This window comes from Podarcis bocagei (assembly GCF_964188305.1).
Source record: "Podarcis bocagei genome assembly, chromosome: 7".
Classification (NCBI taxonomy): Eukaryota; Metazoa; Chordata; class Lepidosauria; order Squamata; family Lacertidae; genus Podarcis; species Podarcis bocagei.
Window position 1 is genome coordinate 43068142 of NC_138132.1, and position 14379 is coordinate 43082520.

A 14379-nucleotide genomic window follows, 5' to 3' on the forward strand; every position below is an offset into this window, starting at 1 on the left:
AAAAAACCAAGGTTCACAAGGGATTTTTTAATCATGTGATTAGAAGTTTATATAAGGTCTGGATGAGACATAGAGATATCTTAGAAAGAAAAACTCCTGGTTGGATATCACCATAGAAGCAGTTGCAGTATGGGTAAATATGGATAGGACTTGAGGAAAGTATAAAGATCTGCTTGAATATCAAGAAGGTAATATAAAATTAAGAGATAGGCAGGAGATTTCTAACTGGATACCTGGCTGGTTTCACTATTTTCAAACAAAGGAGGTGTTTAAAAAAAGATAAAGAAAAAAGATAAAGAAGGTTCAGAATTTGAAAAAGGGATTTTGGGATCTAATAAAAATTAATTTCTAATTACCGGTATATAAATTATTGTTAGAATGGGAGACTAAAGATGAACTTATAAAGGAGGCAATGATAAAAAGGGTTTTTGACATTGGGCATAATATTGAAATCGAATCGTTGAATGGGGAAAATTATGGAATTTTGCACTGAACATTTCTGCATGCTATCAAAGAGAAAATATGCAAAATATGCAATATAGATGGTATTTGACACCGGTTAAATTGGCTAAAATGTATAAAAGAGGCTCAAAACTTTGTTGGAAATGCCTAGAAGTTGAGGGCACATTTATTAATTTATGGTGGAAATGCAACCGGGCAAAGGAATTATGGGAGATAGTGTATGAGTTTTGAAAAAAATTGAAATTCACAAATCCCAAGGAACTGGAAGCATTCCTTCTAGGCATGCTTAGGAATGAATTACCCCAAAAAGCCCACAAACTATTTCAATACGCAACAACAGCTGTGAGTATGGTATATGCAATATATTGGAAACAAAGAGATCCCAGGGAAAGAACAGTGGTTAAATAAATGAATTGAATATGCCGAGCTTGCAAGGATGACATCTAAAATAAGAAACCAAGATGACAAATGGATGAGGAGTGAGTGGGAGTATTTAGGGGAATATTTACAAAATAAATAAATAAATTGATCTCAAATATAAATTCCAGGTAGGGGGTACCTTATGACCAACAGTTGACAATATAAAGGTTATGAGAATGTGGAAAATAAGGTGAAGGAATTAATGCATATGCAACTAAGATTTGTAAAGAACTGTTATGGAACGCTGGGTGGGAAGTCCAAAATGACTGCTGTAAAAGAATGGAAAATGTTGCAACTATAAAACTGAAAACTCAATTAATAATAATAATAATAATAGCAAGGCAAGGAGAAATGATGGCACATGCAGGTAGAAGGTTCACACACATTCTCTGATGACGTGTGTTATTACAATGCGGTATGGCTGTAACAGGCATGTTTTGTAAGGTGGTTGACCATGATATATGGACTCATCTATCCTTTGACTGCTTTGGACGTGTGCAGGGACAGTTTCAGGTGTGAAGGAGTACTAGGAAAAGTAACTTTGGCAGGCACCTCTCAGGTTGAGCTTGATGGGCTTACCTGTCCATTTTACTGCAAGGGTGGGCGAGAGCCGCCATATAACATTTACGCATGAATTAAATTTACATCTTGCCCTCCTCCTAAAGGGGCACATGGCAGCAAACCCTCAAATGATAAAACAGCTAAGAACAATTCCAACACAGAAACAGGCTGGGAAAGATCTGGATTGAAAAGGCTTGCTGGAAGAGGAAGGTCCTCAGTAGGACTAATGGGAGGGCAGAAATGATCTCCTGATAAGATCTCCACTGAAGGCCCTCTTCTGCCGAGTGCAGTGATCTGTATCTTGATTAATCGCAATGCCCCAAAGTGTCATGCCAGGATATTGGGGATATGAAAAGGAAGGCTAACAGACCCAACTGTCCAACGTGGAGGGGCAGAGGTTGGTGCTGGTAGGCCCTGCTGGAGCAATTTCCCTAGGTTGCCAGCTGATGATGTCAGGCCTGTATCACGAGTGAAGAACCCCGTGACTGCTTGGAAAATCTGGCATGCACCTTTCCCTTAAGTTTGATGTTGGCAGTAATGGATATACATACATGTTGACACTCCTTGGTAAAACTCACCATGACCATTTTTATAACCCCAAAGTCAGAAAATGGAAGTTTCAATGTTTTTATTCAAAGCAGCTTCTCACAATGTATAAATACTGCATATTAACACACATGAAAAATACAACTTCTAAGGCACCCAGAAAAATGTGTTCATACACTAGTTTACAGGACCATTGACAAATATATTGTGTACAATTTGATCTAGACAGTCAATATTTGATAAATCAGAAGAAACTAGTACTGAACTAGCTTCCAAAATATTATTTACAACACTGTGGTTAAGGGGTGCCCTATACCCTCATATTTGTTATATACTGTGCACTCTCCTTCATCACAAATATTGGAATCTGTTCCCATCTTATTCTATGCTATTTGGACAACAAAATAACTTATGGGCCTAATCAGAAAATGTTTTAATTCCTTTGTGCAAGACACTCATTAGAAATCAAACAATCTTCACAGATTAAATTTGCAATTCTGCTTTTTTTTTTTTGGTTATTTGCTTTATCTCCAAAGTTTGGTAATAAGCCTTACCAATAGGCACTCCATCATTTACTGGCTATCTTTCATGTTCCAACATGTTAAAAGCAGATAGACCCACAATGGCTATCCTGCCCTTTTCTCTATCCCTGAAATGAATGATACAAAATGCATGTTGAAAGGGAATCAACAGACGACCCTTTGCTGTACAGATAAACTGCTTCATTTTTTAACTTCATTCATTAGGATAATTGATAACTCTTTGGTCCTTATTTTTTTAATGGAAGATACATATAGATTTATATATATTATTCCCTAGAAGTTAAAATCCTGTTGACAATGTCAGTGAATTAGCAATTGAATTCCCGTGTGGTATTTAAAGTAGTGGCAAAGAGATTTAAGTATGGCTTAAAAACATACAGTTAATTGGGTAGACAGAGATAACACATCCAGGAAAGGGAGTACTTAGATGCACTACGATTAAGATTGTCTGTAAGTCCCTTATGTAAACTTCTTTAGTGTCTCCTAAAGAGAGTTGGCTTCAGTCAGATTTGACTTTTATAGACCCAGCCACCAAAAAAGAGAGAGCCTGAGATTGAGTAATGCGGCTGGGCGGACAGTATGCAGAGTTTATATCAAACAATACTCACACCGACAAGCCTAACTATGTTGTTTGAAAGAAACAACCCGTATTAATCCATATCACAAGGAAAAAACTTAAGGCCTTGCATTCTAAATCTGCCAAATGTCTGAATGCTTCAACTGGGGGGGGGGGTGTTAGAGGAAATTTCTTCAGATCTAATTAGATATGATGATGACACAACTCATTCCTTAGAAGGTAGGTTGTACTGAACACTTTCTCTGTCTGTGTGTTTCCTATCCTGAGAACCACCTATCCCTAGCAACTTGCCCCTCTAGAGAGCTTATACCTGGTTTTAGAGTCTGGATAGGAGGAGGCAACTTGAGCGGAGGGGGGAGTTTCAGTGGGGAAAAAGATGTGTGAAGAAAGGTGGCCGGCATGAAGTTTTCCCCATCCTCTGTTTTTATATCTGCATGATGGCAACTATAACAAGAAGAATAAAAGTTCTACAACATGGGTCTGTTGCCATCACATCTAATTGGACCCTCCATCTTACTTATGCAGTTAACTACATTTGATTCAACCTAGTGGTAAGGCTTATTCACAAATGCACAAAATTTACAAATTGTACCTTAAACTCTGTTATTTCAAGGTTGGGGGAAAAACAAAAGAAATAATAAAACAACACCCTGCCTGCATATGTAAGTGTAAAAGTGTGTATCAGAATTCTAAGAGGAAAACAATTGGCACCAACCCCAGGATGCTTGAGATTAAAATAATGGTTAACCATTGTGGAAAAAGATTGCCTAAAACGCTTACCCTAATCTACCACGGAAATATAAAAGTTTATATTTTTGAAAATATATACTTATTAAAGTTGGACAGCTTATTCATTGAAACAGAAGGTTACCCAACTAAAGCCACACTTTATGTACAGCGAAAATGTACATGCAAGTGAAACACACAGAAATAAATTGTTTCATTTTACCGTATCTACAAATGCAAAAACTGCCAATCCTTAAAGATTTGTACAAAACAATTTACATGAAATAATATAACATACTTAACAACAAATTTGCATGTATTTTTTAATTAAATACTGTGAATATTCATAAAAGTATTCGGTCTAATATATACAGTATACCTATACAGCTGAATACCCAGTGACAATAGAAAGAGAAAACAAAATAAGGAAGTATATTAAAAAATAATCACTGCCCATTTTTCTTAAAAAAATTAAATGGAAATTAAATTAACCATCTAGACATGATTTTTTTTTTAAAAAAAGCTTTAGAGCTTTCAGAGTTAATTTTTGTGAAGAAATGGTACTCAGTTTTCTTCAGCTATTAATTTGCCAAGGCAAATGAGACGGTTTTGAAAATGCTGTTGAAGAAACAATGTTGAAAAATCAGATACATTAAGAAAAACTGCTGTTCAAAAACCAAAATGTCGCACTCCCAAGAGTCTACACAGAGCAATAATTTTCCCATGCTGCAAGGACTTCCCACTGGTTCGTTAAAATGTCTAACACATCATTTGGGGTTGCACCACTTGTTTAGAGACATGAAAGCATGTTTTTGAAAGATGTTTCCCCATATATTTCAATACAATTATTTGCCCTGCAAGTGTACATTCAAGGTTATGACTCCAGTTCACATGTTGACTCTAAGGAAGTCAACTGGACGAAAATGATTCGTGGGTTTCTTAAGACGGTTCACAACTGAGAATAAGGGAGGCATCAGCCCTTGACTGAGGAATGCGGCCTTGGCTTCTGACACTTGTGGGTAACAAGCGTTCCACAAGCCACCTTGAATATTGCTTTCCAAAAATATTTAGACAAATCTGAACAAGAAGCCAGACTCTGCATTGATTTGTAAGCAGATCCCCGTGGATGTGCTCTAACTAGAAGGTGGAGCTTTGCCAAATATGAAGCAAAAAAACGGAACAAAATAAAAAAAAATCCAAGCTCAGTAGTCGAATTTGGAACCTCTGAAAAGTAAAAAGAAATGGAAAGTGTGTTCTACTTAACCTTGAAAGGGCAGCAAAATAGACTGACAGACAGAGAGACAGATAGGGAAAGTCGTGGAAGCCAATCTCTGTATTCCATGAAATCTGAGAGATAAAGTGAACCCTCAGTCTGTTCCCAGGATTCCTTTTTTTTTTCTTTTTTGCAATCTTAAGAGAACAATATTTTTTTAGAGTTGTCGGAAGATGCAGACCCGCCATACAAAGCACTAGAACAGCCCACACCTTTTATCTTGATTGGACTTGCCAGCTTCTTTGCTTAATCTGAAGAACACATTCCTTCTGGTATTTTTCCAGAGACTTCAAACACATAATAAACTGAGGCAAAATGGAAGAATCTATTCATTAGGGTCACATTCTAATAGTAAATGACCATAGACTGTCCTGAGGGAAACTTGTGGAGAGTCTGGCCACCAAGGGCTGGAGAATGAAAGAAGTATGAAAGCCTTTCCACATCTAATTCATGATCCTCTAGCAGCTTCTTGCTGGCCTCTCTCAACGTTCTCCAAAATATACTACATCACATCTGAGGAAGGAGGCTCATGAAGGTAAGGTTCTAAGTTTCATAGCACAAAGGAATGCTTAATCCTTTGTTGGTGCCACAAGTTAGGCACCATTCACCCTGTTATTAATGTTGAGCTAATAAGAAAATAGTAAACATATTAGCTTTTCTTTTAAATGTAGCACCTGCTACCTATGCCTCAAGTTGTCAGGAGACTTGTGTAAAACTCACAGCTTCGGCATTTGATTGGTTTTTTAAAGGTATCTAAAATGATGTCTACTCTCTGCTGCTTTTTAATGCCCTACAGCATTCCTGCTTTATCTTGTTTTTATTGTACGCACAGCTCAATTCGTTTACTGTAAACCACAGAGCTTGTGTACTCGTGCAAAACAGTTGTCCAATCCAGGGAAATCTGAAAATGATAATTATATATTAACTAGATGAACAATCAAATGTGTATGTATGGGCACACACACACACACACAGCAAGACACAAATAAATAAATTAAATAAATTCACCAACAGAGCAGGGAAAACACAGATCCAAGTAGGTTCTTTTTCTTTTCTCCAAAATATTTTTTTTTTACATCATACATATAAATTATACTCTCCCCTTTTAATTATTTTCCATGGTTATCTTCTTTCAATGAACAAAACAAAATTATTAAAATATTTCTAAAGTGGGCCCTGAAAGCGTGGCTTCGGCCCAAATTCTAAACTGAGCCACTTGGGTCAACGTAATGATAAGTTGCTTACAGTAGCAAAAATAAATTAAATTTAAAAAAGAGACAACAATTGATTTTTGCAGTATGCCTTGATGGGGTACACTCGTGCTTTCTAGCACATGCAATGTACACTTCTCTCTAGGCAAGTGTACATTGAGATGCAGTTCTTAACACATCTATCTCTTCCTTTGTCGAACAATAATCAAACCTGCTAGGAACAGCCACTGAACTTCTCTATTTAACTCACAAGGAAACTGACACAACCATAGGTATGTTAGATACACTATCACAAATTCCTCTGAAGGATTTGCTGGGTCTGGGTTTGATTTTTATATTATTTTCTCAAACCCTGGTGACGCCTGAAATCGCTTTACTCTTGGAACATTCTTCCTCCCTGCTCTTTCAGAGTTGCGCAAGGATGTCAGACTTCGTATATTTTGTCTTGCAGATAACTGAACAATGAATCTAGTCCTTTGGAAGAACTCCAGAGCTGTTTTAACATCTGACATTCTTTCTCATTCACATCTTCGAGGCCAGATTTAAGGAAGCTCCGGACCAGGCATTTAGATTCTTCCAGTACCTAAGAAAAGAAATTGTTAAGCCCATTTCATCATTTCAATTTATTCACTCTTTGGAAACATCAGCTGGCCCAGAACGCAGCTGCAAAAGTGTTAGTAGGTGCTCCTGAGGTAGAAACTCTGTATATTTGAATACCTTTTTCATTTCGTTATAAATCATCTCCCAGAATGTCTTAATCCTTGGGCATGTCCACCAAAGGTGAAAGAATGTACCTTCAGTCTCATTACATTTCCAACATTTATTGTCGGGCAAATGGTAAATTTTTTCCAGCTTGACTGGTGTCATGTACCACCTATAAATCATTTTCACTAAGAAAAGAAATTGTTAAGCCCATTTCATCATTACAATTTATTCACTCTTTGGAAACATCGGCTGGCCCAGAACGCAGCTGCAAAAGTGTTAGTAGGTGCTCCTGAGGTAAAAACTCTGTAAAACCCATTATGAGTGAGGCCAGTGTCACTACACAAGAGGACGGCCAGATTAGGAGTTTAGGAGGAACCAAACATCTGAATGTTAGTGAAACAAACAACTCCAGAGAAGAGGCAAAGAAGGTTCTAAATCTAACACATTCATTTTCCAAGTACTGTAGTTGGATGGTGGGATAATGGGGTGACAAGAGATGGTTGGAGAAAGGATGAAACAGCTAAGATGATGCCTTTTTTTCTATACAGCTTGGAAAGTCTCTGTTCTCTGGCCAGAAGGTGAGACCCTTATCTGTGTCTCACCTATGGGGGAAGAATGTCTGTATGGGACAAGAGAAAAGGTCTTCTCAATGGCTAAAGCCAGATTATGGACCACCTGGCCCCTTGATATGCAGTTGGCCCCTTTATGCAACATTTTCCACCAGTTACCGAATTACTTTTTGTTCTGGCAGACTTTTATTTTATGTGCTAGACCAGTGGTGGGGAGTCTCAGGGTAGAATGTGGCCTTCAAAGCCTCTCTATTCGGCCCTCAGACCTCTCTCCATGCCAAAACCCTCACTAGCCATACTCTGTACCTTCTCCACGTACTGTTTATTGAATGCAGTGTGTCCTTGAAACGCAATAATGCCTGGATGGAGAGATGTATGTGTAGAAGCCTCTGTCTTTTGTTGGAGGTGGGATGTAGACTAAGATATCAAAGTAAGAGGCACACCTGTTGCTCTGCCCAATTTCTGCCTCTGGTCCCAGCCACTTTTATTTTATATTATTTTATATTATTATATTATATTATTATTATTATTATTATTATTATTATTATTATTATTATTATTATTATATTATATTATATTATATTATATTATAATTATTAGATTTGAACTGACTTTATAATGAATTGATTTTAGAATGCTGTATTATTTTACTGTTGTTAGCTGCTCTGAGCCCGGCTTCAGCTGGGGAGGGCGGGATATAAATAAAATTTTATTTTGATTTTTTATTTTGGCATGTGGCCCCTGGAAGGTTGCTCATTGCTCATTGAGCATTGTAAACTTCACTCGTGACTCTCCACCTGACCACTCTTTCTTCTTCTGTTATAGTGGGGATGGGGGCTTTTTCATTCTGAAGGCCATACTCCCTGATGGGCAGCCTTCTGGGGCTGAAGGCCAGCCATGGGTGGAGCCTGAGAAAAAAAGTGAGTAGAGCTGTGAGGATGATATACCTTTGTACAACAGGTTGCCTTCTTGCCATGCAAAACCAGACATTTCTGCACATGTACACACATTCTTCTACGTAGGCAAGTGAGGGGTAACCTCAGTTGCCTCAGGTGGCAGGCTCGGGGCAGCTGGGAGGGGTGGCAAATCTGGGCCCCTGAGGACTATGCTACCGGACTTTTCCTGGACTTTTTGCCCACAGCCACTGCCTGGGAAGAGTGAGGCTGCCACTGCCTGCTTCTTTCCGACCTCAATTTTTGCTTCTCTTGTCGCCTTCAGTGTGCTGCGGCTTCCCCAGGATGCCCCCAGTTGCCTCAGGAGGCGGCAGCAGCAGAGACAGTGGTGGCAGAGCACCATTTTCTGTTTTGCCTCAAGTGGCAAAATGTCTTGGGCCGGCCCTGGTCCTGAGGGTCAGAAATACAGGCCTGGCGCTCCCCATCCTTGTTTTACAGGCTTCCTTATGTGCATGGCTACATTTCATCATCTTATGAAATCAGAAACAAGGATAACAATGGAAACAACAACGGGGAATGCAGGATCCGGCTGGGGGCATTGTCAGATCAATTTATGTGCTTATCGGCACAATCCGCAAGAGCTTCAGTGCTTTTTTAGTCTCTGCTTCTTTTGTGGTTCTCATGCCACGTGAGATGTTATCTGCAATTCATTTAATTAAAAGTGCCTTGCTGTGTCTCCAAACCTTTCCTCTGAAACAAGTACCTGCTCTGTCTTTGCTGGAGAAGTATGTGGCAGAGCTACAATCTGTTATTATAAAAGGTGAGAAAAATATTCTATTTTTCTTTGGGTAGAAAATCAGATCCCACACATGACACATTATTTGAAAATCAGGACTACTCCTGAAGAACTTTTACTGTGCATATGTAGTCTGTGCAAATGTAGTGTGTGCAAATAAACAATTTCCTCTCTGAGAAACTGAGTCTGCAGCAGAAGCTCATAGCCTTGATTGGCTAGTGCCTGTGACACCATGAGCCCCACAACGTTTCCATAAGCAGCACTGGGCTACATAGGATAATGGTCTGGCTTATTATAAGGCAGATTTAGGTATCTAAATTATAAAAAGCAAGCTTAGCAAAGATGATTCTCAGAAGGATCTGGTTGGTGCCTGTTGGAAACAGGATGGAGGAACAAATGGTTTTTTTGTTCTGATGCAGTTGGGTTTGTCATATGTTTGCCAGACAACATGGAAAAATATTCCCTCCTCCAGGGGTGGGGAAGAAATTTGCAGGGGAAAACTGGCGGGCAGAAGGGAGAGTGCTTAACACTACTCCTATCCACCAGTTCACCCATCTATTTACCAACCCAAGCTTATTCCAGGACTTAAGAGTCCACCCACAGGCTCCTCAAATTTCTTGAGGATCTCCTCACGCCATCCACCCACTCAAGCAACACCTGTCACCCACCCTGCTTCACACCCTCTCCTTTTGTCTGGCTGAAACGTGTCCTTGAACTCTGATAATGCCTCTTTGCTTGCCTGGATTGAGAAGAGAGAGAGAGGAATGTCTGTAGAAACTAGCCTACTGTACAAAGCTCAAATTTACACTTCTTGCTCTGCCCACTTTTGCCCTTGCCTTCGCCCACCAATGACATGCCCCCCCCAATCACATAGAAGATAATGCAGTCCTTAGACAAACATGGCTCCCCATCCCTGAATAAAGGATTATGCATCCTTGCCAGCTTTCCCTAAAAAGCCCCCCAAGATTGCAGTAACAAGAATAACAAAATATTTTTATGTAGTTTTTTAGAGTCCTCAAAGCACTGCATATTAATTATGTTGTTGTTGTTGTTATTTATTAAATGTATATACTGCCCTTCACCTGAAGATAACAGGGTGGTTTACAGTATATTAAATTATTCTTAAATTATTATTATTATTATTCCCAACAATCCTGATAACTAGAAGTTTCTGGAAGAGATGAGATTAGCTTTTACAGTAAATACATAAAAGAAGTCTTAACTATTCCCTTCAGGCTGAGAAATAGAGCAAGCCAGGTAGCACCTAAGGATATTGTAATGATACGAAATTACTTTTAAAAAATGTATAATCTCCTGTTATATGGGGAAACGCTGGATGAAATGGTAAAGTCAGCACAAATAAAGTGGGCTAGGGATTTAGGTCATAATATACAATTGGAAGACTGGGAAAAGATGTGGAAGGTGAATTTAAAAATTATAGATTTTATCTTACTGAAAGAGAATTATATGAAAATGATGTATAGATGGTACATTGCACCAGAGAAAGTGGCAAAAATGTATAAAAGGGATTTAAAACCTGTTGGAAATGTAAAGAAAAAGATGGTACATTTTATCTTATGTGGTGGAAATGCTATATAATGAATTGAAAAAATGTTTAAAAAGACTTTTGTTAAGAAACCAGAAGCATTCCATATATATATATATATATATATATATATATATATATGTAGGTTTTGGTGTCTTCGGGTGTCTTCCCGTGTAAGAGTTGGGGTGTCTAGGCGACGTTTCGACGAGGTCTCACTCGTCATCTTCAGGCTGGTGCTTTCGGCTTCTTGTTACTAGAACAGAGCAGGATCTAGTAACAAGAAGCCGAAAGCACCAGCCTGAAGATGACGAGTGAGACCTCGTCGAAACGTCGCCTAGACACCCCAACTCTTACACGGGAAGACACCCGAAGACACCAAAACCTACATTCCTGTACCCGTGAAAATCTACGAAAGCATATAATAATAATAATAATAATAATAAATTTTATTTATATCCCGCCCTCCCCAGCCGAAGCCGGGCTCAGGGCGGCTAACAACACTAAAATAGTGCCACATTATAAAAACATCATAAGAATTAATTAAAATCAAAATTGATGGCAACCATAAACTAAAGTATTGTAAAGATTGCCAAAGGAGGGAGTCAGGCTGTGCCCTAACCAAAGGCCTGGTGGAACAGCTCTGTCTTGCAGGCCCTGCGGAAGGATGTCAAGTCCTGCAGGGCCCTAGTCTCTTGTGACAGAGCGTTCCACCAGGTTGGAGCCGCAGCCGAAAAAGCCCTGGCTCTAGTTGAGGCCAGCCTAACCTCTCTGTGGCCTGGGACCTTCAAGATGTTTTTATTTGAGGACCGTAAGTTCCTCTGTGGGGCATACCAGGAGAGGCGGTCCCGTAGATACGAGGGTCCTAAGCCGTGTAGGGCTTTGAAGGTTAAAACCAGCACCTTAAACCTGATCCTGTACTCCACCGGGAGCCAGTGCAGCTGGTATAGCACCGGATGAATGTGATCCCGCAGCGAAGACCCCGTAAGGAGTCTCGCTGCGGCATTCTGCACCCGCTGGAGTTTCTGGGTCAGTCTCAAGGGCAGCCCCACGTAGAGCGAGTTACAATAATCCAGTCTGGAGGTGACCGTCGCATGGATCACAGTGGCTAGGTCAGGGCGAGAGAGGTAAGGAGCCAACTGCTTAGCTTGGCGGAGATGAAAAAATGCCGCCTTTGTTATAGCTGCAATCTGCACCTCCATGGAGAGGGAGGTATCGAAGATTACACCCAAACTCTTAACGGACGGTGCTGGCACTAATTGCACCCCCGCAAGAGATGGGAGTTGCCCCCTCAATCCCATATCGTCCCGTCCCAGCCAGAGGACCTCTGTCTTCGAAGGATTTAACTTCAACCGGCTCCCACGTAACCATCCAGCCACAGCTTCCAAGCATCTGATCAGTGTGTCTGGGGCCGAGTCAGGATGGCCATCCATCAACAGATAGAGTTGGGTGTCATCAGCATACTGATGGCAGCCCAGCCCAAAACTCCGGACAAGCTGGGCGAGGGGGCGCATAAAGATGTTAAAAAGCATCGGGGAGAGAATCGCACCCTGAGGCACTCCACACACCAAGGAGTGGCGGGATGACAGTTCCCCCCCAAGCGCCACCCTCTGTCCCCGACCAGAGAGAAACGAGCGCAGCCATTGAAGGACTGCGCCCTGGATCCCCACGTCGGCGAGGCGGTGGTCCAGAAGTTCGTGATCGACCATGTCGAAAGCTGCTGACAGATCTAGAAGAATCAGCAGCCCCGACCCGCCTCGGTCCAGCTGTCTACGAAGATCATCTGTTAGGGCGACCAGAGCCGTCTCGGTCCCATGACCAGCGCGGAAGCCGGACTGGAATGGATCCAGAGCCGATGTTTCATCCAGAAACCTACCAAGCTGTTCAGCAACCGCTCTCTCAATCACCTTACCCAGGAATGGAAGATTCGAAACTGGGCGGTAATTGGATAGATCTAAGGGATCTAATGATGTTTTCTTTAAGAGCGGACGCACCACTGCCTCCTTCAGTTCCCCTGGGAATGTCCCGGTGCCAAGGGACAAATTGATGATATCCCCCAGGGGGGCCCGCACCTCGTCTGGACACGCTCTAATCAGCCAAGACGGGCACGGGTCGAGAGGACAAGTGGTGGGTTTTCCAGCTCGGAGGAATCTGTCCACATCGGCTGGGGATATCTGGTCAAAGTGGTCCAATACTGGACCCGAGGACAGTCGAGGGGCCTCCAGTTCCTTTATTGTATCCAAATTGGCAGGGAGGTCATGGCGGAGCGACAGGACCTTCTCCGCAAAAAAGCTCGCAAATGCCTCACAGCTGTGTGTCGAATTGTTATTTAAATTTGGCTGTCCTTCGAGGGACGTTAAAGACCGAATTATACTAAATAATTGTGCCGGGCGAGAGCTAGCGGATGCAATGGAGGCCGAGAAGTAGGACTTCTTAGCGGCCTTCACTGCCATCTCGTAGGTTTTCATAAAAACCCTATAAGATGTTCTTGAGGCTCCGTCACGGGCACCCCGCCATACTCGCTCTAGCCGTCTGAGGTCCCGCTTCATTTTCCGGAGCTCCTCAGTAAACCAGGGAGCCCGGTTTCTGCGGGGTCGCAGAGGGCGCTTAGGTGCGATCTCATTGATGGCTGCCAGGAGCTGGGTATTCCAGCCCTCAACAAGCTCAGTCAATGAGTCGCCAGGGGGAGAAAGGTCCCGCAAGGCTTGACGGAATCTATCAGGGTCCATCAGCCTCCGCGGGCGAGCCCAAATCGGCTCACCACCTAAGCAGGGTGGGGGTGGAACATCAATCCTGGCTTTCAGAGCGTAGTGATCAGACCATGGCACCTTCATTGAAGGAAACATGATCACATCTATACCGACGCCAAAGATCAGATCCAGCGTGTGGCCTGCTTGATGTGTGGGGCCCGAAACAAACTGGGAGAGCCCTAGTGTTGCCATGGAAGACACCAGGTCCAGAGCCTGTGAGGAGGGAGTGGCATCGGCATGGATGTTGAAGTCCCCCAATACCAATAGGTTAGGGAACTCCAAGGCCCAGCCGGCCACCGCCTCCAGCAGGCCTGACAGGGTGGCTGCTGGTGCGCTAGGTGGCCGGTACACCAGCCAGACAGCCAAGCTCACCTCGGAGCCCCACACTAGGCCAACACATTCAATGCCGGGGATCGATGGCGGTGGTAGAGCCCTGAAAGAACAATCTTCCCGGATTAATAGTGCCACCCCTCCCCCCCGGCCCACAGTCCGTGACTGGTGGAGGACGGAAAAACCCGGGGGCGCCATCTCTCGTAAGGTAACAGTATCCCCTTCACGCACCCAGGTCTCCGTCACACAAGCCAGGTCGACCCCCTGCGAGATGATGAAATCTCGCAGGGTGGCGGTTTTGTTGCCTATAGACCTGGCATTGCACAACACCAGTGACGGAGGTGAGTAATCCTTGCTCACCCTACCCTCGTCTCTCGGGATGGGGCGCAGATTGGAAGGGGTACGAGCATATCCGTATCTCGATCCCCTTCGCCTATGACATCTGCCCCCACCGCCATACCTCCCTCGCCCCTCC

The 14379-nt window shown here is 42.3% G+C and overlaps 2 protein-coding genes across 2 annotated transcripts in view; both read right to left on the reverse strand.

The window, feature by feature from the left end:
- Positions 1-14379, reverse strand: part of LOC308591775 (protein phosphatase 1 regulatory subunit 3E-like) — a 231035-nt gene that overhangs the window by 97936 nt on the left and 118720 nt on the right. The gene's annotated exons all lie outside the window — the stretch shown is intronic.
- CDYL2 (chromodomain Y like 2) overlaps positions 2057-14379 on the reverse strand; it is a 74348-nt gene continuing 62025 nt past the window's right edge. Inside the window, exon 7 of the mRNA XM_081202711.1 lies at positions 2057-6901. Coding sequence (XP_081058837.1) covers positions 6743-6901 — 159 coding nt within the window. The 3' untranslated portion in view covers positions 2057-6742. The remainder of the gene's footprint in view (positions 6902-14379) is intronic.